Source organism: Heterodontus francisci, chromosome 3, assembly GCF_036365525.1.
Source record: "Heterodontus francisci isolate sHetFra1 chromosome 3, sHetFra1.hap1, whole genome shotgun sequence".
In the NCBI taxonomy this organism is placed as follows: domain Eukaryota; kingdom Metazoa; phylum Chordata; class Chondrichthyes; order Heterodontiformes; family Heterodontidae; genus Heterodontus; species Heterodontus francisci.
The window spans coordinates 99,196,734-99,221,893 of NC_090373.1; the positions used below are offsets into that span (position 1 = coordinate 99,196,734).

At 43.1% G+C, this 25,160-nt stretch overlaps 1 protein-coding gene across 7 annotated transcripts in view; it reads right to left on the reverse strand.

The window, feature by feature from the left end:
- The window catches only part of LOC137358811 (A-kinase anchor protein 7-like), a 190,790-nt gene that overhangs the window by 149,239 nt on the left and 16,391 nt on the right, over window positions 1-25,160 (reverse strand). For all 7 annotated transcript variants that reach the window (XR_010971341.1, XR_010971342.1, XR_010971326.1 and 4 more), the window contains exons 3-5: window positions 24,194-24,333; window positions 12,298-12,434; window positions 9,349-9,509 (exon numbers count right to left, since the gene is read on the reverse strand). Coding sequence is in view for 4 of the 7 variants with exons in the window: in XM_068025056.1 (XP_067881157.1) it covers window positions 9,349-9,509; window positions 12,298-12,434; window positions 24,194-24,333 (438 nt within the window). In the remaining 3 variants the exon portion in view is untranslated. The remainder of the gene's footprint in view (window positions 1-9,348; window positions 9,510-12,297; window positions 12,435-24,193; window positions 24,334-25,160) is intronic.

A 25,160-nucleotide genomic window follows, 5' to 3' on the forward strand; every position in this document is an offset into this window, starting at 1 on the left:
ATATTCCCCCCTGCACTATGAGCTCCTACTTCGCGCAACAACCGTTTATGTTGCACCTTGTCAAATGCCTGCTGGAAATCTAAGTACAGTACATCAACGGGCTCCCCTTCATCCACTGCGCATGTTTCTCCTTCAAAGAACTCCAATAAACTGTTTAAACATGATTTTCCTTTCTCAAAACCATGCTGACTACTCACGATTATCTTGGGTTTTTCTAAGTGCCCAGCTATAGCATCCTTAATGATCTATTCCAACACCTTCCCCATGACAAACATCAAGCTAACTGGCCTATAGTTACCTGTTTTCTGCCTCCCCCCACCCTTCTTGAATAGAGGGGTTATATTTGCTACTTTCCAGTCTGATGGAACCTTTCCAGAATCTAGCGAATTTTGAAAAATTAACATCAACGCATCTACTACCTCATTAGTCACCTCTTTTAAGACTCTAAGATGAAACTCATCAGGAGCCAGGGACTTGTCAGCCCACAACTCCATTAGTTTGGTCAGTACCGCTTCCCTGGTGATTGTAATTTCACCAAGTTCCTCTCTTCCTTCCATGTCCTGATTTATAGCTATTACTGGAATGTTTTTAGTATCCTCTATGGTGAAGATGGGCTTGATTGGCACCCCAACTGTGACCTTCAACATTCACTCCCTTCACCACCAATGCACAGTGGCAGCAGTGTGTACCATCTACAAGATGCACTGCGGCAACTCACCAAGGCTCCTTCAACAGCACCTTCCAAACCCATGACCTCCACCATCTAGAAGAACAAGTGCAGCAAATGGCTGGGAACACCACCACCTGCAAGTTCCCCTCCAAGTCACACATCATCCTGACTTGGAACTATATTGCCATTCATTCACTGTCGCTGGGTCAAAATCCTGGAACTCCCTGCGTAACAGCACTGTGGGTGTACCTACACCCCAAGGACTGCAGTGGTTCAAGAAGGCAGCTTCTCAAGGGCAATTAGGGATGGGCAATAAATGCTGGCCTAGCCAGCAATGCCCACATCCCATGAAAGAATAAAAAAAACTGTTCTCCAATTATTGTAAAAAGCAAGTGCATATCAGTAGTCTTCTGCAGACTAAACACTTCATAGTTAATGCTTCAATCAGATATTATATTGTGTCTCCATGACACTTAGCTTACAAGTGCAATGTAATTCAAATTATTTCCTATCACAAATAACACAATATACATATTCATACAGTACATTAACCAATTCAGGTTTCTTCGTACACCTTTTAAAGAATAAGATCTGCAAGAAATTTTACACAACTCGGAATGTGAAGTCAGTCAGGTATTTTAAAAAATTAGAAGAGGAAACATTGTATAGAATCCAGAAGCAAACACTCTCCCCTACTCAGGTGGGATGAGAGCACTGTAAGACAACTGATCTCAGCAACTCAGGAAGAGATAGAAACAGAACTCAGACAGGGTCCTCAATCTTGATCATAAAATCTCTCTTCTGGAAGTACACTAAGCAGATGTCAGTTAAGGACTTGACTGACTCAATGCCCTCAGATCAACTTAGGGAGCAGCAGTAAAATGCTACCTTACCAAATGCTACTCAAACCACAAGAACAAGTTTAAAAGATCAATGTGAAGATCCTCATTGCTGAATATCCACTGATAGTCACTATCTAGATTAATAAAAATGGTTACATGGGCAGCATACTGCCACTCACGGAAGCATATTCCAGCATAAATTACTGCCTTCAAGAGAAAAGATGAATAATATTGATTAGCCCCTTTTAGCAACATCAAGCAGCTTTATAAAGAAATAAGGTCGATGTCTCATGTTTCATTCTTGGAAAAGCCAAGTCATTTAATATTTCAGATGACTCTGTGACATCCAGATCTTTGATACAGTCAGCACCCTTCTTCATAGGCTTCTTGGATAATCATTTGCTTAGTATTCGTGACATTTATACTGGCCAAAAGGTGCTGAATTTTGATTTCATTAGTTCATCTGGAAATGTTCCCCCTCATGTTTTCACTGATTAACTGACTGAGTCATTCCACAGCTGAGCCTTTTACAACCTGCACCCAATGCAAAAGTAAATCGGAGAGACAGCAATGTCGAGGTCATTCTCACTAGAAGGAGGGAAACAACTTGGCGAGGAATAAACATTTGTAAACTAAGTAACCTCCATACACACACACACACGATCACAATGCTCAGGTCACAAAGGTTTTTAGTGGGCTATTTAATTTTGTGCGTATACAGCCCATCTGCTACTGAAAGCCTCACCCATTCCTTTATCATCTCCAGACCCAACTATTCCAATGGTCTCCTGGGCAGCTTGCCAACTTCCAACCTCCAGCAAACAGTTCATCCAAAAGTCTCCCGCCTCTATCCTATACCACATGAAGTTCCATTCATCTATCACCCCTGACCTAAAATGGCCCCAGGTCCCCCATTGCCTCAAATTTTAAATTCTCATTCTCATGTTTAAATTCCTTCAATAGCTGGCCCTCCTTATCTCTGTACTCTTATCCAGCCCTACAGCCATCCAAACCCTCTGTTCCCCTGACTCTACCTGCTTGTGCAACACCCATCTCACCATCATATGATCATTGGAGGCCAAGCTTTCAGCTTGGACCCCATGCTCTGGCTTCTCTCCCTAAACCCTCCTCCCCTCCCTTAAGGCACTCCTAAAAAAAACATCTACTTTTTGGATTACAACTCTGACAGTTCAGGACTTGTTACTGCATTAAAGGTGCAAAATAAATGGAAATTTTTCAAAATTTCATTTTTCATAATTTTTAGCACCTGCAAATAACTAAGTGTCTTATTTGCCTTTTGCTAATAAAATGTAATCAGCATTCAGCCGCCCATCAGTGAAATCTGTACATTTTTTTTTATTTGTTCATGGGATGTGGACGTCGCTGGTTAGGACAGCATTTGTTGCCCATCCCTAATTACCCTTGAGAAGGTGGTGGTGAGCTGCCTTCTTGAACCGCTGCAGTCCATGTGGGGTAGGTACACCCACAGTGCAGTTAGGAAGGGAATTCCAGGATTTTGACCTAGCGACAGTGAAGGAACGGTGATATAGTTCCAAGTCAGGATGGTGTGTGGCTTGGAGGGGAACTTACAGGTGGTGGCGTTCCCATGAACCTGCAGCCCTTGTCCTTTTATGTGGTAGAGGGTTTGGAAGGCGCTGTCTAAGGAGCCTTGATGTGTTGCTGCAGTGCATCTTGTAGATGGTACACACTGCTGCCACTGTGCGTTGGTGGTGGAGGGAGTAAATGTTTGTGAATGAGGTGCCAATCAAGCGGGCCGCTTTGTCTTGGATGGTGTCGAACTTCTTGAGTGCTGTTGGAGCTGCACCCATCCAGGCAAGTGGAGAGTATTCCATCACACCCCTGACTTGTGCCTTGTAGATGGTGGACAGGCTTTGGGGAGTCAGGAGGTGAGTTACTTGCCAGAGGATTCCTAACCTCTGACCTGCTCTTGTAGCCATTGTCATGATCGGCCCCCACCTGCCAAGAATGAGGCACATTAATTTTGTCATGAACATTGATTTTAAACTGTTAATGGAGTGAAGAAAGGACTCGTTAAACAGATCAGCCGTGGCTACAAAAGATATTTGCATACTAACAGACGGTGATTGGAAGGACAAAGGACCATTCCCTGACACATTCAACCCACAATGGACCTTGATCACCAGGTATTGTGTGTAAGAGGAGCAATCCAGAGACTGCTAAGGTGATACAATCCAAGACGTGGTCAGACCAGTTAGTCACATGACTAACCTGCTTGGTAACCTGGGGTTTTCTGAATTGTACAAACAGTTTGAGCTGAGAGTGTCTGTTTACTCCTGGACTGAGAAGATCTCTCCTGTCTGTCTCCTCTCACAAGCCTCTGAATCCGCTCAAGACACATGAATTCCAAGAGAGAAAAGTTGCCTACAGCGAACAAAGTTTATGAAGAATACTGGGCCCCAACGAAAAGCCAGATCTACCTACAATCAAGGACTCTACAGTAAGCTCGAAGAACTGTAGCAAAAACTCTTCAGATATTGCCTCAAACTTTTCCACTTTATTTTTTCTTCTGCTCTTTTCTGTCTCTATTTGCATGTGTGTATCGAGTATGCATTCTAGCGTGGGCGCATCGTGTATCCATAGGCATTAACCAAATTAGAGCTTAACTTTAAGCTTAATAAATTTCAACTTTGCTTCTTTACACCTAAGAAAACCTTTTTGTGCTGGTTTTTTTGCCTTATAATTGGAAAGCGGTGAACAAGGATTCACCAAGGGAGAGCTGAAAACGCTTAAAATTAAACCCTCTTATGGCAAGACCAGGTGAAGGCTAAAAGGGAACCCTAGACCTCTTTCTCACCTGGTCGCAACAGAAATTAGCATCCAGAATTGACCCACAGACAAACTGGATAAATTGGAAGTGGGAAGTCAAATTGTTCCCAATCTAAAAAAGAGCAAGATTTCAATACAAGTTTTCTTGTGGTTGTGTGTGCTTGAATACTAACATGTCTGCAACTGAAGCTAGCAGCTTCCCAAGCCAGGGTGAAGTAACTTGGGATAAGTTAAAAGCACGGTCTATGGAGGAGTTGAGGAAAATAGCTGAGCAGTGTGGGATCACTGTACATGGCAAGACGAGGAAGTCTGATCTCCTAAGGCTAGTAGCCAACCATTTTTCCCTTGAATCTGAAGAAGAAACAGGGTTAGAAACAGACTCAGACAGGGTACTGCTAGCAAAGTTACAATTGGAACAAAGGAAACTTGAATTAGAAGACAAGGAAAGAGAGAGAGAGAGACAGGAGAGGGAGAAAGAGAGAGCCTTCCAGAAGGAACGGGTAGAGAAAGAAAGAGAGGAGAGAGAGAGAGAGAGTGAAAGACAGGATAAGGAATGAGCGAGAGAGAGGGGAGACAGAAAGAATATTCTGGAAGGAATGCGAAGTAAGAGAGCTGAAGTGGCTTGAGTTAACTAGGGGGTGACAAAGTACCCCGAGTGAAAGCATGGCCAATATGGAGGAGCGCAATTCAGGGCTGGGGACAAAATTGTTAAAAACTTGCTCAACAAATTCCAAAATTCAATGAGGAAGATGTAGAAGATTTTTTGTGTCCTTTGAGAAACTGGCAAGGCAGCTAAGATGGCCAGCTGAGACCTAACCTCTTTTACTGCAAAGAAAGCTAACTGGAAAAGCCCATGAGATTTATTCCCTGTTTCCAGATTAGAGTTCATCAAATTATGAACTGACAGAAAATACAGTCCTCAGGGCATATGAATTAGTACCCAAAGCCTATCGCCAAAAGTTTAGAACCCTCAAGAAGCAAGCTAATCAAAGTTATCTGGAGTTTGAAAGAAGTAGCAGCTGGCTTTTGACCAGTGGCTGAGAGCTGTTAAAGTACAGCTCAGCTATGAGAATCTCAGAGAAGTAATTCTGTTAGGAGAATTTAAACATTCTCTCCCACTCTCCAGAAAGACCCATGTAGAGGAGCAGTGGGTCCAGAAAGCCCAGCAAGTGGCCGTTCTGGCCAATGAGTTTGCTTTAATTTATAAGTCGGCTTCCTAGGGCAGAACCTTTCCTAGTCACCCCCACAAATAGGAAAGGGACAAAGGCTGGGAAGGTGATTGGAGCCCAAGCAGTCCTAGGAGAGAGAAAGGACGGCAAGAGACACAGGGGGCCCTCCTCCAGTCAAAAAGGAAGGTGCTGTGAGCAAGAGTGAGACCAGAAGACCTGTGTGCTTCAACGCAGGGCATTTAAAAGCTGACTGCAGGAAACTAAAGGGAAAACCTGTAGGGCATACCCGCTCAGTGAAGACAGGAACCTGATGGAAAGCACAGCAGAACAAGCGGTGGCTTTAACTGCAGCAAAAGTGAGACCCGGGAAGCTTACGGCTGCAAGTGCAGGAAAAGTTAGTAGGATTCCTGAAGGTTATCAGGGTTTTGTGTCTGAAGGGAAAATAACCCCATACCTTTCGAGTGGGGCAAGCTAAGCCCATCGTGATTCTCAGGGACACAGGGGCCACGAGATCCCTTTTACTGGGAAAAAGCCTGACCTTTCCCCCAGAGAGTGCAGTGAACATCAAAATGGTGGTGAATGGTACTGGAGGACAGTGTATGCCTGTACCTGTACATCAGGTGCACCTGGAGTGTGACCTAGTTTCAGGACCAATGACCAGAGGGATTGTCCCTAGTTTGCCTGTGAACGGGGTTGACCTGCCCTCCTAGGTAATGATCTGGCAGGGCTGAAGGTGGTAGCACCCCCCCCACCCGGTAGTGAAAGAAAAACGCAGGAGGTCAGAGAGTTAGGGCTGTGGCAGGAGTCAGTCCCCTGCAGAGTCCCTGAATGTGTAGTGGATCAGGCCATGATCAAACCAGCTCCCCCAGAGACTCAATTGGCACTGCAGGCAGATAACCAGGTGTGTCGGTCTAAGATTTTCTTCGGAAAGTTCGGAGACCCAGGGAATGAACTCCTGCAGTGATGTCCTGGGGTTGAGATGATTGACCTCCAACATCCACAACCACCTTCCTTTGCGCTCGGTAAGACTCCAACCAGCACAGAGTTTTCCCCCCTGATTCCCATTGACTAATGTTTTGCAAGGGTTCCTTCATACCATTCTCGGTCAAATGCTGCCTTGTTGTCAAGGGCAGTCGCTCTCACCTCACCTCTTGAGTTCAGCTCTTTTGTCCATGTTTGAACCAAGGCTGTAATGAGGTCAGGAGCTGAGTGGCTCTGGAGGAACCCAAACTGAGCATCACTAAGCAGGTTATTGCTAAGCAAGTGCCGCTTGATAACACTGTTGACAACCCCTTCCATCACTTTGTGAATGATCGGGAGTAGACTGATGGAGCAGTAATTGGCCGGGTTGGATTTGTCCTGCTTTTTGAGCATAGGACATACCTGGGTAATTTTCTAGACTGCTGGGTAGATGCCAGTGTTGTAGCTGTACTGGAACAGCTTGGCTAGTGCCATGGCTCATTCTAGAGCACAGGTTTTCAGTACCATTGCTGGAATGTTGTCAGGGCCCTTAGCCTTTGCAGTATCCAGTGCCTTCAGTCATTTCTTGATATCATATGGAGTGAATTGAATTGGCTGAAGACTGACATCTGTGATACTGGTGACTTCAGCAGAGGCCAAGATGGCTCATCCACTTGGCACTTTTGGCTGAAGATTGCCTTATCTTTTGCATAGATGCTGGGCTCCTCCATCATTGAAAATAGGGATATTTGTGCCACCTTCTCCAGTTAGTTGTTTAACTGTCCACTGCCATTCACAAATGGATGTGGCAGGACTGCAGAGCTTAGATCTGATCCATTGGTTCTGGGATCGCTTAGCTCTATCTATGGCATGCTGCTTACGCTGTTTGGCACGCAAGTAGCCCTGGGTTGTAGCTTCACCAGGTTGACACCTCATTTTGAGGTATGCCTGGTACTGCTCCTGGCATGCCCTCCTGCACTCTTCATTGAACCAGGGCTGATCCCCCAGCTTGATGGTAATGGTAGAGTGGGGGATATGCTGGGTCATGAAGTTACAGATTGTGGTTGAGTACAATTCTGCTGCTGCTGATGGCCCACAGTGCCTCATGGAATCCCAGTTTTGAGTTGCTAGATCTGTTCGAAATCTATCCCATTCAGCATGGTGATAGTGCCACACAACATGATGGAGGGTATCCTCAGTGTGAATATGGGACTAGGTCTCCACAAGGACTGTGCGGTTGTCACTCCTACCAATACTGTCATGGACAGATGTATCTGCGATAGGCAAATTGGTGAGGATGAGGACAAGAATGTTTTTCCCTCTTGTTCGTTCCCTCACCACTCGCCGCAGTCCCAGTCTAGCAGCAATGTCCTTTTGGACTCAGCCAGCTCGGTCAGTAGTGGTGCTACCAAGCCACTCTTGGTGATGGACATTGAAGTTCCTCTCACAGACTACATTCTGCGCCCTTGCCACCCTCAGTGCTTCCTCCAAGTGGTGCCTAACATGGAGGAGTATTGATTCATCAGCTGAGGGGGGCGGTAGATGGTAATCAGCAGGATATTTCCTTGCCCATGTTTGACCTGATGCCATGAAACTTCATGGGGTCCGGAGTCGATGTTGAGAGCTCTCAGAACAACTCTCTCCCGACTGTATATCACTGTGCTGCGCCTCTGCTGGGCCTGTCCTGCTGGTGGAACAGGACATACCCAGGGCTGGTGATGGCAGTGTCTGGGACATTGTCTGTAAGGTATGATTCCGTGAGTATGACTATGCCAGGCTGTTGCTTGACTAGTCTGTGGGACAGCTCTCCCAACTTTGGCACAAAACCCCAGATGTTAGTAAGGAGGACTTTGCAGGGTTGATAGGGCTGGGTTTGCTTTTGTCGTTTCCGGTGCCTAGGTCGATGCTGAGTTCTCCGTCCGGTTTCATTCATTATTGACTTTGTAGCGGTTTGATACAACTGAGTGGCTTGCTAGTCCATTTCACAGTCAGTCAAGAGTCAACCACATTAGAGTCATAGAGTCATTGCTGTGGGTCTGGAATCACATGTAGGCCAGACCAGGTAAGGACAACAGATTTCCTTCCCTAAAGGATGTTAGTGAACCAGATGGGTTTTTATGATAATCGACAATGCTTTCACGGCCACCATTAGACTAGCTTTTAATTCCAGATTTATTAATCAAATTCAAATTCCACCTTCTGCCTTGGTGGGATTCAAACCCATGTCCCCAGAGCAATACCCAGGGTCTCTGGGTTACTAGTCCTGTGATAATACCAATACGCCACCGCCTCCCCCGCATATGTCAGCTCTTATGTGAAGTTCTATATTCCCTAGCTAAAGGTCACAGAGCCAGCAGTATACTGCCTATCTGCCTGCTCTGCATTGTCCTAAGCAAGTACTTATGGTATAATTTTGCCCTGGGTTTGTTAGTTACTCATTCAACCAGACAAAACTGCAGCTGACTTTTTGAGAATTTATCTGCTTACTTTGATGTTTCACAATAAAAGAAAACTTTGTGAAACATAACAGTGCCACAAGCAAAAAGGGGAAAATTTTTCAAATGTCAAACCATTCTGTGGGAGAACATTCAAATTTCACATATCTTAAACGCAACGCAAACAAAACTTTCCTGAACATCAAGTCAAAAGTTGTGAATGTTAAAAAAAAAACAAACTGAAAGAAACACCAGCCTTGAAAAAACCACTACAAAGCAGTACTTTTAGGCAAGTATTTCAGAAAGGATTTAATTAGGAAGTATTTGATTTATCAAGTTCTGAGTAAATTTGCTATAAACAGGACATTTTAACAGAAACTATTCAACAAATATGTTTGCAGAACTGTCACTGAATAAACATTTCTCGAGCGTAACTTGAAGCAAACTCAAACCAAACCACTTACCTGCAATTTGTGTTAGTGTTGTCAGGTGTTCATTTTGCAACAGCTGTACAAATACCACTTCACATCTAAAATCTGCAATCCCTTGAAATCGCAGGGCCAGCTGTTTTCCCTGTAGGATTTCCTGTACTGTCTCCTTGCATTCTTCAATAGCATTCACTGCCCTACCAGAAAGAAAATCAAACAGTTCACATCAACAAAGGAATGGGTTTGAATTCTTATCACCCTGTTCCACTTAAGCAAAAATTCTGACAATGACTGAGTACCTACTTTGTCAAAAGGTTTAATAAAATTCTAGCAGTTACAGTAGATATAGTTTTCATTTTGCTACTAAAATGCGAACAAAATCTACTGGAGTGAGCAATGCAGTACAGTCTGAAATATAAAATACTGAGGAATAACTTGAACAAACTCAAATACAGTTTTGTGGCAGTGAAAAGGATAAATATTAACTGTGTTTATCTTTCTAGATCTACAAAGGTAGACAAAGGTGAGATAACACTGCCTTTGTTTTTTTTTACTGTACATCAAATTGTGCATCGTTTCTAAGTTTCCAAGAGAGAGACATTGCAGAAATGGGTGGAGGAACTGGAAATAAGAATTGGAGTGTCAGAAATCTGTGATAAGAATCAAATAACATGGGCCGGGTGTTTTGACCTGAAAATGTACTTCATGCCTTGCCCATTTTGCCGATGTCAAGTTATGCCCAAGTAGCCTCCCAATTTCACTAAAACACCACCCAAACTTAAAATGGACAGAAATCAACATAAATAATCAGGACCCAAGGAAAGTGCCAAAGCCAGACCTTCTATTTCTTCTTTAAGTATAACGATTTAAGGTTCAACTCATTTAACATGTTTCACACACATCAGATTATCTGGGTTGGATCTGTCCTGTCTTTTGAGCGCAAGACATACCTGGGTAATTTTCCAGACTGCCGGGTAGATGCCAGTGTTGTACTGTACTGGAACAGCTTGGCTAAAGGCATGGCTCATTCTAGAGCACAGATTTTCAGTACTATTGCCGGAATGTTGTCAGGGCCCTTGGCCTTTGCAGTATCCAGTGCCTTCAGTCGTTTCTTGTTATCACGTGGAGTGAATTGAATTGGCTGAAGACTGGCATCTGTGATGCTGGAGACTTCAGCAGAGGTCAAGATGGATCATCCATTCGGCACTTCAGGCTGAAGATTGCTGCAAATGTTTCAGCCTTATCTTTTGCATAGACGCTGGGCTCCTCCATCATTGAAGATGGGGATATTTGTGCCACCTTCTCCAGTTAGTTGTTTAATTGTCCACCGCCATTCACGAATGGATGTGGCAGGACTGCAGAGCTTTGATCTGATCCATTGGTTGTGGGATCGCTTAGCTCTGTCTAAGGCATGCAGCTTACGCTGTTTGGCACGCAAGTAGTCCTGCGTTGTAGCTTCACCAGGCTGACACCTCATTTTGAGGTATGCCTGGTGCTGCTCCTGGCATGCCCTCCTGCACTCTTCACTGAACCAGGGCTGAACCCCCGGTAATGGTAGAGTGGGGGACATGCTGGGTCATGAAGTTACAGATTGTGGATGAGTACAATTCTGCTGCTGCTGATGGCCCACAGTGCCTCATGGAATCCCAGTTTTGAGTTGCTAGATCTGTTCGAAATCTACCCCATTTAGCATGGTGATAGTGCCACACAACACGATGGAGGGTATCCTCAATGTGAAGATGGGACTTGTTCTCCACAAGGACTGTGCGGTGGTCACTCCTACCAATACTGTCATGGACAGAAGCATCTGCGACAGGCAAATTGGTGAGGATGAGGTCAATAACTTTTTTCCCTCTTGTTGGTTCCCTCACCACTGCCGCTGACCCAGTCTAAAAGTTATGGCCTTTAGGGCTCGAACAGCTCGGTCAGTAGTGGTGCTACCGAGCCACTCTTGGTAATGGACATTGACATCCCCCTCACAGACTACATTCTGTTTCCTTGCCACCCTCAGTGCTTCCTCCAAGTGGTGCCCAACGTGGAGGAGTATTGCATGCTCAAGAACCTGCATTCGAGGAAGCTTTTCATTTTTTAATGTACTTATACTCATGCCATAAAATGTACTAAAAGAAACAGGAAATATACTGCAGGTTTCAATGAAGATAACTTTTTTTTTTAAATGTTTAAAAACGATTTTCATACTGTGGTTGAAAACCTGGTTGCAATGTGAAGAGATCCTCTGAAAAAGTGCAGTTGGAGGATATTCACATTTGAACAGCTTGCGGGCGGAGATTAGTTGGGAATGGGCCTTGATGGACCACTAGAAAAGACTGAGGAGACTTGGGCATATTGCCATGACATCTGTAACTCCTTTGAACCCAGAATTCTGCGATCTTTAAGCCACATAATTGCTTTACGTCCAGATTATGCATGTCTTTGGGTACAAATGCAAACAGAAGACCAAGCCTGGCAATTTATCATTCAAGACTTTTCTATTAAAAAAAAGTGCATTCTCCTAAATGTTTTTCCTAAAAGTAACAAAGTGAAATGCACTGAGAAGCCTGAAGCCATGGATGTTTCAGGATAGAGAAGGCAGATTTAGTGAATTGAGTGGAATGCAAATCGAGGACAACGAAAAGAAATGGCAACAAAACCAGTGAGTAGAGGAGGAAAACATAATAGCAGTAAGCTATCTAAGTAATCAATGTTTCTTGGTTAAGCTACTTTCTCTCTGCTCTCCATCATTCACCAGCTTAGAGATGGGGCAAATGATTTTAATGACTCCTCTTTCCCCAAAGAGTAGGACACTCTTTCAAGCAATCTGCCCAGGAATGGTGTGTAGCTTGGGAAATTAGGAAAAGAATTTAATAAGTGGAAGCATACAGTCCTGAATAGCCATTTTATAATACTTCCATAAATGTATTACAACTGAATTTTATTACCCAGTTTAGTATTCATTGCAAGGAGTTCTTTTAAGAAATTACTCACTTGTTCACCTCCATCTCATTTGCAAGATATATCGCAAGAAGGGTGACATGAAGACAGGAAACTGGTATCATAGCCTTGGAGAATTTTTCATCTGTTTGGACTGTAATGTCTTGCACAGCCTTGATACCATCTACAATCTTAAGTAATGACAGAATTTTTTTTTGAGAACATTAATCTAATAAAGTCAATTTATAGCAATCCATGATAAAAATAATCCACACATAGCAGTAAATTACCTGTTGAGAAACTTTAGATGCAGGTTCCATCAGCAGTTACATGCAAATGACATGTAAGTGAATGATGCAGCGGGAAAACAATTGCGAGGAAGCTCAAATCAGAGCAAGAAGGAAAAGTTTTTTTCCCCCTATCAGTGTTACAGAACAACTTCAAAAACTGAAGCAACTAATAATATGGAACTTCCAAAAATGCTTTTACCCCACACAATGTCTTAATCTAAAGTGAATAATTTTATGTTTACCAAAGCACATCATGGCAGTTATTCTCAAATTCTCAAAATATCTTGGGTCATCAATTCAGACAAAACAACTGCTTTGGTTCTTCCAGAAATTACACATTTTGACATATTCTCTTTCCCACCCCAAATCAGGCAAAGTAAGGTCACAGTTTTATGTGAAGATGATGCAATATGTTGAAAGCTGGAAGCAGTGGCATTTGTATTGTTTACAGCCTTGGTAAAAATCTAATGTTTTTCAGAGCAACTTTTATTTGATAATGACAAAAATCACCGATAGAGGGAGCTAGCTAACAATTACTTATTGTATGCTCAGCTGGGGACTCTGAATAACCATTATAAGCATCAATTAATGATCTTGTTTTTCAGCTGGAAGGAATGTAAAGGAACTTGTGACCAGTATTCACAGAACGTACAAGCTCAGTGAATTTATTGGTTTAATAATTACTCTTTTTTCAGAAGCCATTAAATAATTACAGAAACATAGCATGCAGTTCCACAAAATAATCTCGCAATATGGACAGATATGCAGCCAATTAGGATAAGTGAATCTATGCAGTTTTCAATTGAAAAGATTACTAAATTTATCACATCACACTTGATTAAAATGCTGGACTGGACAATGGGTTTGAAAAAGGTCAGGTTCATAATTGTTGGAGAGGCAATATTACACTGAGTTTTATATCCAGTTTTTGTCAATATTTCAAAGTATTACATAGTTTTTTTTATTCATTCATGGAATGTGGATGTCACTGGCTAGGACAGCATTTATTGCCCAGCCCTAATTGCCCTTGGGAAAGTGATTATCACAGGGGATGCTATGGACCTGAATTAGATGCAGTAAAATTATTTCAAGATAACGTACGTGGTTAGCCAACTCAAGACATTATCTTCGGTCCCTGCCAAAAAATGTGTTCCTTTGCCACCAACTCCATCCCTCCCCCTGGCAACTGACTGAGGCTGAACCAGACTGTTTTCAACCTCGATATTAGTATTTGACCCTAAGATGAACTGCCGACCGAATACCCACACCATCACGAAGACCACCTATTTCCACCTCCATAGCAACACCCAACTCTGCCCTTGCCTCAGCTTACCTGTTGCTGAAATCCTCATTCATGCCTTTGTTACCTGTAGACTTGACTATTCCAATGCACTCCAAGCCAGCCTCTCTAGTTCTGCCCTCCGCAAACTTGAGGTAATTCAAAACTCTGCAGCCCGTGTCCTAACTTGCACCAAGTCCCGTTCACCCTTCTCCCCTGTGTTTGCTGTCTTACATTAGCTTTCCTTTCAGCAACACCTCCATTTTAAGATTCTCATGTTTGCTTTCAAATCCTTCTATGGCCTTTACCCTCCCTAGCTCTGTGATCGCCTCCAGCCCTACAACCCTCAGATCTCTGTGTTCCTCCAATTCTGGCCTCCTGTGCAGTTCCAATTTTAATCACTCCATCATTGGTGACCGTGTCTTCAGCAGACTAGGCCCTAAGCACTGGAATTCCTTCCCTAAACTTATCTGATTTCCTGCCTCTCTTTCCTCCTTTAAGACACTCTTAAAATTTACACCTTTGACCAAGCTTTTGGCCTAATATCTCCTTATGTCGCTTTATGTCAAATTTTGTTTGATGATAATCATCCTGTAAAGCACATTGGATATTTTGTTATGTGAAAGGTGCTATATAAATGCAAGTTATTGCTGCTAAGTATAGCACATCTGTGGCACAGAAACATCTCAAGCTTTGTCCCTAGCCTTTGTTAAGGCAGCCCACTTCAGTTGTGATAGTTCTCCAATTCGCTTCAGCATCTGTGAGCTGTAGAAGGAGCAGCATTTGGCAAAATTATTCAGGCAACCTTTGCTGTAAGTGCATGTAATGGACACCAAGTTCAACTGAGATAGCCCCAAGTGCATCAACACTGTCCAGGCTCAGACATGATGAATGGGCACTTGGGTGAGGGACTGGAGGGCGGCACCACCAGGTGAATAATACATGAGCACAATGAAAGGTCATCTTCAGAAGAGGAAGGGTGAAGGAGAAAAGTCCAGTGGAAACTCGAGGGGAAAAATAAGTGACGTTAACTTCAGAATAGTAGACATTTCTCAGTGATAAATTAAATTATACGTATGTTTTCACCTTTGCCATAAAAAAAGGCCCGGATTTTGCAGTAGAAATGACAAACGGTCACCGTTTACTGTTATTTATTGCTCCTCTGAAACTGGCAGCGACTTCGAGAGTCCACTAATGCGTAGTTAAATGCAGAAATCCAGAAACTGCTTTCAATGATTCTATGCTTCTCCCGAGGGCATGCTGTTGGAGTTCCCCCAACTGCAATCAATTAGAAATCATCAAACTTTTAAACTATTCGTCTCACTGTAAAAACCCTTGCAAAAGTTGCACCTTGTTGAATGAGGTGTAACTGGGTTTTTAATGACATACTAACTCCATAATTACTGCTGAAAAACTTTTCTGGTTCTCAGAAACTAATTTTATATTTGTGGAATATCAAATTTATCCATTATGATAAAAAAAATCCACATTTAAAAAAGCAAAATGAAGGTTTTTGATATTTCAATTTCAACCTTAATTCCCTGTGCATGACCCAATCATTTATTTCACTCTCGGTAAAATTTAATTAAAAGTGAAGGATAATCAGAGGATTTTATGTCCTGCTTTTCTGTCTGTGAGAATACTTCAATGTGATTGGCTGCTTTCCCTGCTTGACATCACTGCTGCTGGACACCTGGAGATCCCCTTGCCTTAGTGCCAGATTGAAAGTCCCCTCGCCATGGCAGCAGATTGAAATTAACATCGGAAAAGAGGAAATTCATGCCACAGAGATCGCTAGATCTTTGTGGGAAGCTTTCTTCGAGGTCAGCGGCAAGCAGTATCACTTCGCCGCTGACCGCGAAATCTGAGCCATCGTTTCTCCCTTTGCAACCTTCACATTCCAATCACCGCATACCAGCCAGAAGATCTGTCAATCTGCTTCTAGATCTCGTCAATATCACTTTGCAACCTGCGACTAGCAGGTAAACAAACAAAGGCTGCTTATCAGTCAGGACCACCCAGAGTAACATTAAACTCAAGCTGCAGAGGATCATAGGTACAAACCTACATCCTATTTAACTCTATGGTGCAGATAGAACTCCAAACAATTACACAAATTCCAGCTTCATAATTGTTCTCCATAGGGTCAAATCTCCAATGCTGTTCCAGGTCATTCCTTTCTTGAAATGCGTAAACAACTCAGGTCAGGAACAATAGGCTTAATATTTCAAAGGAGTAGTACTTTTCCGATATAACTTTGCAGTAAATAACTGCAAAGTTCCCATATTTTTAGACTGACTATAGAATCATAGAATGGTTACAGCACAGGATGCAGCCATTCAGACTGTCGTGTCTGTGACAGCTCTCTTCAAAAGCAACTCAGTCATAGATTTGATAGTACATAGAGAAAATAGAAAGAAATATACTTAAAGCTACAGAAGCATTTTGGAAAAGAGTAGTCAAGAGCTAGAAGCAATGCAGATGTTTGGGGTCTCCTATGGACTAAAGTACAATATTGCCAGTTGAAACACTGGCCCAGCATTTGTTGGGAAAATAATGGTGAGTTAAACATGCACACCTTTATTAGTGTGCAAAAAGAACAGCAAGCGATATGCCACGAGTTGCGGGTTACCACAAATTGCTGGACAATTTACACTGCACTGCCGTAGCCTTGCAAAAATGGCAGCTCGCAGTCAATCTCCCCACGAGTTTCAGGAAATTGCTGTACCTACGCTATAAATACAAATCAAACTTGCTGCAAAAAATTAGGGTTAGTATTTATCAATGCAAGCATCTTTAATTACTCATTTATGTTCCTGCAATGTCCCTCAACCTCAGAGGCCCAGAAAGGGAACACTGGAAACTATAGTCTCACTCCTGCAGGTAGCAAATTGCTCCTATCGGTTTTGTTTAAACTTTTTTTCTTACTTTTCCTTTTTTTCCATCTCTCAATCCAATTTTACTTACCCTCTCTTTATTTCTCTTTCTGTATCTGATTTGACTCTAATTCACCATATTTCCTTTTCCTTTGTTCCTCTGTTGTGTTCTCTATCCTTATATCTGATTGGTTAAAGAGACAGGCTGTTGGTCCTGTCATTTACCAAGGTTCTAGATACCATTATCAACTCGCAGTTCCAGCAAAAGGCGGTGCAAAATTTTTCAAATTGAGGGGTGAGGAAAAATAATCTAACAAATGGGGCATGCCACAAGATGCCCCATACCAACAAATTCTGGGCCATGGGAAGGAAGATGTTGACAGAAAACTACATTTTGATGGGAAACGAATTTTCAAAAGCATAAAACTGTAGCCCTGATTTTGCGATAGTAATGATGATGAAACTGTCATCATTCACCGTCATTACTCCTCTGAAACTGACAGCAACTTCTGCAGTCCCCTCATGCATGAATAATGTAGAAATCCAGAATTTGCTGTCATTGAGTCTCTACTTCCCCACAGGGATGCTATTGAAGCCTCCCAGACTACAATCAAGTAAAAATCAATAAACGCATGTAAAGTATTTGTCTTGCTGTAAAGACCCTTGAAAAAGTTACACCTTATTGAATGAGGTGTAAATGGATTTTAAGTGGTGTACTAACTTCATAATTACTGCTAAACAGCCTCACTGGCCCTGAAAGAGTAATTCTATATTTGTTGAATGCCAATTTTTTTTAAAATTCGTTCTTGGGATGTGAGCATTATTGGCAAAGCCAGCATTTTGGCCAGCATGTAGCAAGTCCAACAAGAGAGGGCACAGTTTTCAACTTGGTTTTAAATGAAGGTGGGCAGGTGGAAGGAGCGGCAGTGAGAGAGGATTTGGGTGGTAGTGATCATAATTCAATCAGTTTTAACATAATTATGGAAAAGGACAGAGATAGAACAGGAGTTAAGAGTTCTCAATTGGGGCAAGGTCAATTTTACTAAACTGAGGAGTGATTTAGCGAAAGTGGACTGGAAACAGCTACTTGAAGGTAAATCAGTGTCAGAGCAGTGGGAGGCAGGAGATTCAAGGGGTTCAGAGTAAACATGTTCCCACAAAGAAAAAGGGTGAGACGGACAAATCTAGAGCCCCATGGATGTCAAGGAGCCTACAAGGTAAGACAAGGCAGAAAAGGAAAGCTTATGTCCAACACCGAGAACTCAATACTACTGAAAGCCAAGGGGAGTATAGAAAGTGGAGGGGTGAAATCAAAAAGGAAATTAGAAAAGCAAAGTGAGGGCATGAAAGAATATTGGCAAGCAAAATCAAAGATGTTTTGTTAATATATTAAGAGTAAGAGGGTAACTAAGGAGAGAGTAGGGCCCATAAAAGACCAAAAAGGTAACCTATGTGTCGGGGTGGAAGATGTTGGTATAGTTCTTAATGAATACTTTGCATCTGTCTTCACAAAAGATGGGGACAATGCAGATATTGTAGTTAAGGAGGTGGAATGTGAAGTATTGGATGTGATAAACATAGGGAAAGAGCAAGTATTAATGGGATTAGCATCCTTGAAAGTTGATAAATCACCAGGGCCAGATGAAATGTACTCGAGGCTGTTAAAAACAGCAAGAGAGGAAATAGCAGAAGGTCTGACCATCATTTTCCAGTCCTCACTGGATACAGGTGTGGTGCCGGAGGATTGGAGAACTGCTAACGTTGTACCTCTGCTTAAAGAGGGAGCGAAGGATAGACCAAATAATTACAGGCCAGTCAGTCTAGCCTCAGTAGTGGGCAAATTATTGGAATTTTATTCTGAGAGACAGGATAAACTGTCACTTAGAAAGGCACAGATTAACCAAGGATAGTCAGCATGGATTTGTTAAGGGAAGATCTTGTGATCGAAATTTTTTGAAGAAGTAACAAGGAAGATAGATGAGGGTAGTGCAGTTGATGTGGTCTACATGAATTTTAGCAAGGCTTTTTGACAAGGTCCCACATGGCAGACTGGTTAAAAAAATACAAGCCCGTGGGATCCAGGGAAATGCAGCAAGGTGGATACAAAACTGGCTCAGTGACAGGAAACAGAGGGTAATTGTTGACAAGTGTTTTAGCGACTGGAGGGCTGTTTCCGGTGGCATTCTGCAGGGCTCAGTACTGGGTCCTCTGCTTTTTGGGTATATATCAACGATTTAGACGTAAATGTAGGGGGCATGATCAAGACGTTTGCAGATGACACAAAGATTGGCCACGTGGTAGATAGCAAGGAGGATAGCTGTAGGCTGCAGCAAGATATTGATGGTCTGGTCAGATGGGCAGAAAAGTGGCAAATGGAATTCAACCCGGAGAAATGTGAGGTGATGTATTTGGGGAGGCCAAACAAGGCAAAGGAATACACGATAAATGGGAAAATACTGAGAAGTGTAGAGGAAGGAAGGAACCTTGGAATGAATGTTGACAGATCTGTGAAGGTAGCAGGACAGGTCGATAAAGTGGTTAAGAAGGCATATGGAATTCTTTTCTTTATTAGCCAAGGTATAGAATATAAGAGCAGGGAGGCTATGCTGGAACTGTATAACTCATTGGTTAGGCCACAACTTGAGTACTGTGTGCAGTTCTGGTCACCTCATTATAGAAAGGATGTAATTGCACTAGAGAGGGTACAGGGGAGATTTACGAGGATGTTGCCAGGACTGGAAAAATGCAGCTATGAGAAAAGATTGGATAGGCTGGGGTGGTTCTCCTTGGAACAGAGAAGGCTGAGCAGAGATCTGATTGAAATGTACAAAATTTTGAGGGGCCAGGATAGAGTGGAGGTGAAGGGTCTATTCACCTTAGCAGAGAGGTCAGTGACGAGGGGGCATAGATTTAAAGTGACTGGTAGAAAAATTAGAGGAGAGATGAGGGAAACCTTTTTCACCCAGAGGGTGGTGGGGGTCTGGAACTCACAGCCTGAAAGGGTCGTTTTTTTAATTCATTCATGGGATCTGGGTGCCGCTGGCCAGGCCAGCATTTAATGCCCATCCCTATTTGCCCTCGAGAAGGTGGTGATGAGCTGCCTTCTTGAACCGCTGCAGTCCTTATGGGGTAGGTACACCCACAGTGCTGTTGGGAAGGGAGTTCCAGGGCAGTTCCAGCGACAGTGAAGGAACGGCGATATAGTTCCAAGTCAGGATGGTGTGTGGCTTGGAGGAGAACTTGCAGGCGGTGGTGTTCCCATGCATTTGCTGCCCTTGTCCTTCTAGTTGGTACAGCTCTTGGGTTTGGAAGGTGCTGTCTAAGGAGCCTTGGTGCGTTGCTGCAGTGCATCTTGTAGATGGTACACACTGCTGCCACTGTGCGTCGGTGGTGGAGGGAGTGAATGGTTGTGGATGGGGTGCCAATCAAGTGGGCTGCTTTGTCCTGGATGGTGTCAAGCTTCTTGAGTGAAGCTGGAACTGCACCCATCCAGGCAAGTGGAGAGTATCCGATCACACTCCTGACTTGTGCCTTGGAGATGGTGGACAGGCTTTGGGGAGTCAGGAGGTGAGTTACTCGCCTCAGGATTCCTAGCTTCTGACCTGCTCTTGTAGCCACGGTATTTGTATGGCTACTCCAGTTCAGTTTCTGGTCAATGGTAGCCCCTAGGATGTTGATAGTGGGGGATTCAGCAATGGTAATGCCATTGAATGTCAAGGGGAGATGGTTAGATTCTCTCTTCCTGGAGATGGTCATTGCCTGGCACTTGTGTGGCACAAATGTTACTTGCCACTTATCAGCCCAAGCCTGAATATTGTCAAAGTCTTGCTGCATTTCTACACGGACTGCTTCAGTATCTGAGGAGTTGCGAATGGTGAACATTGAGCATCATCAGCGAACATGCCCACTTCTGACCTTATGACTGAAGGAAGGTCATTGATGAAGCAGCTGAAGATGGTTAGGTCTAGGAGACTACCCTGAGGAACTCCTGCACTGATGTGCTGGAGCTCAGATGATTGACCTCCAACATCCACAACCAGCGGAGAGTTTTCCCCCTGATTCCCATTGACCTCAGTTTTGCTAGGGCTCTTTGATGCCATACTTGGTCAAATGCTGCCTTGATGTCAAGGGCAGTCACTCTCACCTCACCTCTTGAGTTCAGCTCTTTTGTCCATGTTTGAACCAAGGCTGTAATAAGGTTACGAGCTGAGTGGCCCTGGCAGAACCCAAACTGAGCAGGTTATTGCTAAGCAATTGCCGCTTGATGGCACTGTTGATGACACCTTCCACCAATTTACTCATGATTGAGAGCAGTCTGATGGGGCGATAATTGGCCGGGTTGGACTTGTCCTACTTTTTGTGTACAGGATATACCTGGGCAATTTTCCACATTGCAGGGTAGATGCCAGTGTTGCAGCTGTACTGGAACAGCTTGGCTAGGGGTTCGGCAAGTTCTGGAGCACAGGTCTTCAGTACTATTGCTGGAATATTATCAGGGCCCATAGCCTTTGCAGTATCCAGTGCTTTCAGTTGTTTCTTGATATCACGCAGACTGAATCAAATTGACTGAGGTCTGGCATCTGTGATGCTGGGGACTTCAGGAGGAGGCCGAGACAGATCGTCAACTCGCCACTTCTGGCTGAAGATTGCTGCAAATGCTTCAGCCTTATCTTTCGCACTGATGTGCTGGACTCCCCCATCATTGAGGATGGGGATATTTGTGGAGCCACCTTCTCCAGTTAGTTGTTTAATTGTTCACCACCATTCACGGCTGGATGTGGCAGGACTGCAGAGCTTAGATCAGATCCGTTGGTTATGGGATTGCTTAGCTCTGTCTATCGCATGCTGCTTACACAATTTGGCAAGCAGATAGTCCTGTGTTGTAGCTTCACCAGGTTGACACCTCATTTTGAGGTATGCCTGGTGCTGCTCCTGGCATGCCCTCCTGCACTCTTCATTGAACCAGGGATGGTCTTCTGGTTTGATGGTAATGGTAGAGTGGGGGATATGCTGTGCCATGAGGTTACAGATTGTGGTTGAGTACAATTCTGCTGCTGCTGATGGCCCACAGCGCCTCATGGATGCCCAGTTTTGAGTTGCTACATCTGTTCGAAATCTATCCCATTCAGCACGGTGATAGTGCCAGACAACACAATGAAGGGTATCCTCAATGCAAAGGCGGGACATCGTTTCTACAAGGACTGTGCGGTGGTCACTCCTACCAATACTGTCATGGACAGATGCATCTGCGGCAGGCAGATTGGTGAGGACGAGGTCAAGTATGTTTTTCCCTCTTGTTGGTTCCCCCACCACCTGCCACAGACCCAGTCTAGCAGCTCTGTCCTTCAGGACTCGGCCAGCTCGGTCAGTAGTGGTGCTACCTAGCCACTCTTGGTGATGGACATTGAAATCCCCCAACCAGAGTACATTCTGCACCCTTGCCACCCTCAGTGCTTCCACCAAGTCATGCTCAACATGGAGGAGTACTGACTCATCAGCTGAGGGAGGGCGGTAGGTGGTAATCAGCAGGATGTTTCCTTGTCTATGTTTGACCTGATGCCATGAGACTTCATGGGGTCCAGAGTCGATGTTGAGGACTCCCGGAGCAACTCCCTCCCGACTGTCTACCACTGTGCCGCAACCTCTGCTGGGTCTGTCCTGCCAGTGGGACAGGACATACCCAGGGATGGTGATGGTAGTGTCTGGGACCTTGTCTGTCAGATATTATTCCGTGGGGCTATTGCTTGACTCTCCCAACTTTGGCACAAGCCCCCAGATGTTAATAAGGAGGACTTTGCAGGGTCGACAGGGCTGGGTTTGCTGTTGTCATTTCCGGTGCCTAGTTCAATGCCGGGTGGTCCGTCCGGTTTCATTTTTTTTTTGGAGGAGTTGAAGAGTCTGGATATGCACCTCAAGTGCCATAATCTGCAGGGCTGCAGACCAAATGCTGGAAGGTGGGATTAGAATAGGTGGATCGTTTTCCTCCAGCACAGACACAATGGGCCAAGTGGCCTCTTTCTGTGCTTTAAACTTTCTATGATTTATTGTCCTTGGGAAGATGGTGGTGAACTGCCTTCTTGAACTGCTGCAGTCTATATGGTGCAGGTACACCTACAGTGCTTTTTTTCTGTGGTGGTATGATGCAACTGAGTGGCTTGTTACGCTATTTCAGAGGGCAGTTAAGAGTCAACCACCTTGCTGTGGATCTGGAGTCACACTTAGGCCATATCAGGTAAGGAAACCAGATTTCCTTCCCTAAATGACATTGGTGAACCAGATGAGCTTTTATGACAATTTAGTAGTTTCATGATCATTATTAATACTAGCATTTTATTCCAGATTTATTAATTAATGGAATTTAAATTCCCCTCGCTGCCCTGGTGGGATATGAACCCATGTCTCTGGAGCATTCTTCCGGGCCTCTGGATCCCTAGTCCTGTAACATTATCACTAAGCTACCATCCCCCTTCTCCATTATAAGAAATTGCTCATATTTTTAAAATAATAAATTGTTTTTTTTTTAAAGTGTATGATATTTAACTTCCAACTTAATCCCAATTGTATGAGCCAATCATTTATTTCGCTATCCGTAAAAATTTTAAATTAATAGTGAAGGGATTCAGTGGTTTTTACTTCATAATTTTCTGTCTCTAAGAATATTTCAATATGATTGGCTGCTTGCCATGCTTAGTGACATCCCTGTTGATGGATGCCTGGAAATCCTCTTGACTTGACGCTAAAAACAAACTGACATCGAGAAAGGGGAAGTCTGTACCATAGAGACTGCTAGATCTTTGTAGGCAGCTTTCCTCAAAGTCTGCAGCAAGTGCTGTTGCTATGTCACTCACCACAAAATCATGCCCATTAACTTGTTTGTGATAAATGCTGTTAATTAATGCAACACACAAACTATGCTCAAAACCAGAGTATGTTCATTATCTTCTTTTGATCAATGCTACACTGTTGACTGCTAATAATTTCCAAAAGCAGTTAGTGGCAGAATTTTAACATGATCATTAACATTTATATCCCTGAAGAAAACACAAAATAAATGATAAGCAAAAATAATTAAGGTGAATCCAGAGTAACAGTGGTCTGATGATAGGACTGGATATGAATGAATTCCTAGAAATATAGGAATATGCATAACTGGAACAGACCATTATGGATCATGTGGCCAATCCCAAAGTTCAGATAATGGCATAAGCTAGTCCATCTCTCATATCTGTCTATTACAAGATGATATGGTCACTATAAGCTGTTCTTTTCTAAATGTATGCGTTTGAGCTCTTTATAAAATTCAATTTAAATGATAAGAACCTGCTTACAAATTAGGCTCTGTAGGAGAGAATGGAATGGGCAAACAGATCCACACCCTTTCTCAACTCTAAAGATGTGATATGTTTAACACATGAACAGTTCGGATTGCTGATTAAATGAGTTTTGGCTTCTGACATGTTTTTTGTAACAAATTAAGTTTACAATATAAACATAAAATGATTTACCTTTGGGTTTGTTATTGGGATAGACACAAAGTAATTTGGATGAGCCTTCTTCTTCTTTTTTTGACCTGCATCATCATCATTCTCACCACCTAATGTTCGCTTTCTCTTTTTCTTTGAAGTCTTTTCAGGGGCTGTAGTGACTGAAAAAGAACCCAAAGAAAGTACCAATAGCAGAATTTTTTAAACTGTGCCCAGTAATGTGAGCTAAATTCAATACAGATAAAACTTTAACACCAAGGAATAACCATGGGACAACTCAAACTGCATCACTGGATCCCTAAACATATTTCTGAACTCCCTGAATTTCCCTTTGTCCATTTCAGTCTAATATTTTCAAATAAGATAATTCAGCATTGAAAAAGACCTTGCCAATCTGTACTTGAAGAAAAGACGCCAAGCCAAACTGACCGAAAACCCTGCCAATATACAGTGAAACTGCATTATTAATTTTTATTTTTCTGCCATTTTCAGAAGGCACTCTTACACAATCACTTATTTACAGATCAATGTTCAGGTTTTAATCGTAACTTCACAACTTTTGCATTGCAACTCATTATTTAAATTATGTCTGTGCAGTTGACATTAAGGCAGAAATGCAAAAAAAAATTTTAAACAGCATTTACTGCAATGCCACCATACTTAGACAAATTTCATTGCGAGCATGCAAACAGAATGATCAAAGTGTCATATATATACATACATCCATGTCATGTACGTTAACAAACTACTGTGACATGAGAATACAATCTTGATTGACACTTCATTACAATATCAAGAGAGTGCTGCTCTTTCCTGTCCTTTCATAAGAACAATCTCAGTGGAATGGAAAGTAAGATTTGTAAAGACAATCGATAAAATCGAACCCATATTCTCCAGGTCTAAGCACAGCAATTATATCATAGGACAGATGCAAATTCACTTCACCTTTCATACTTATCCTTAAAGTAGCCAATTATCATTCACTAAC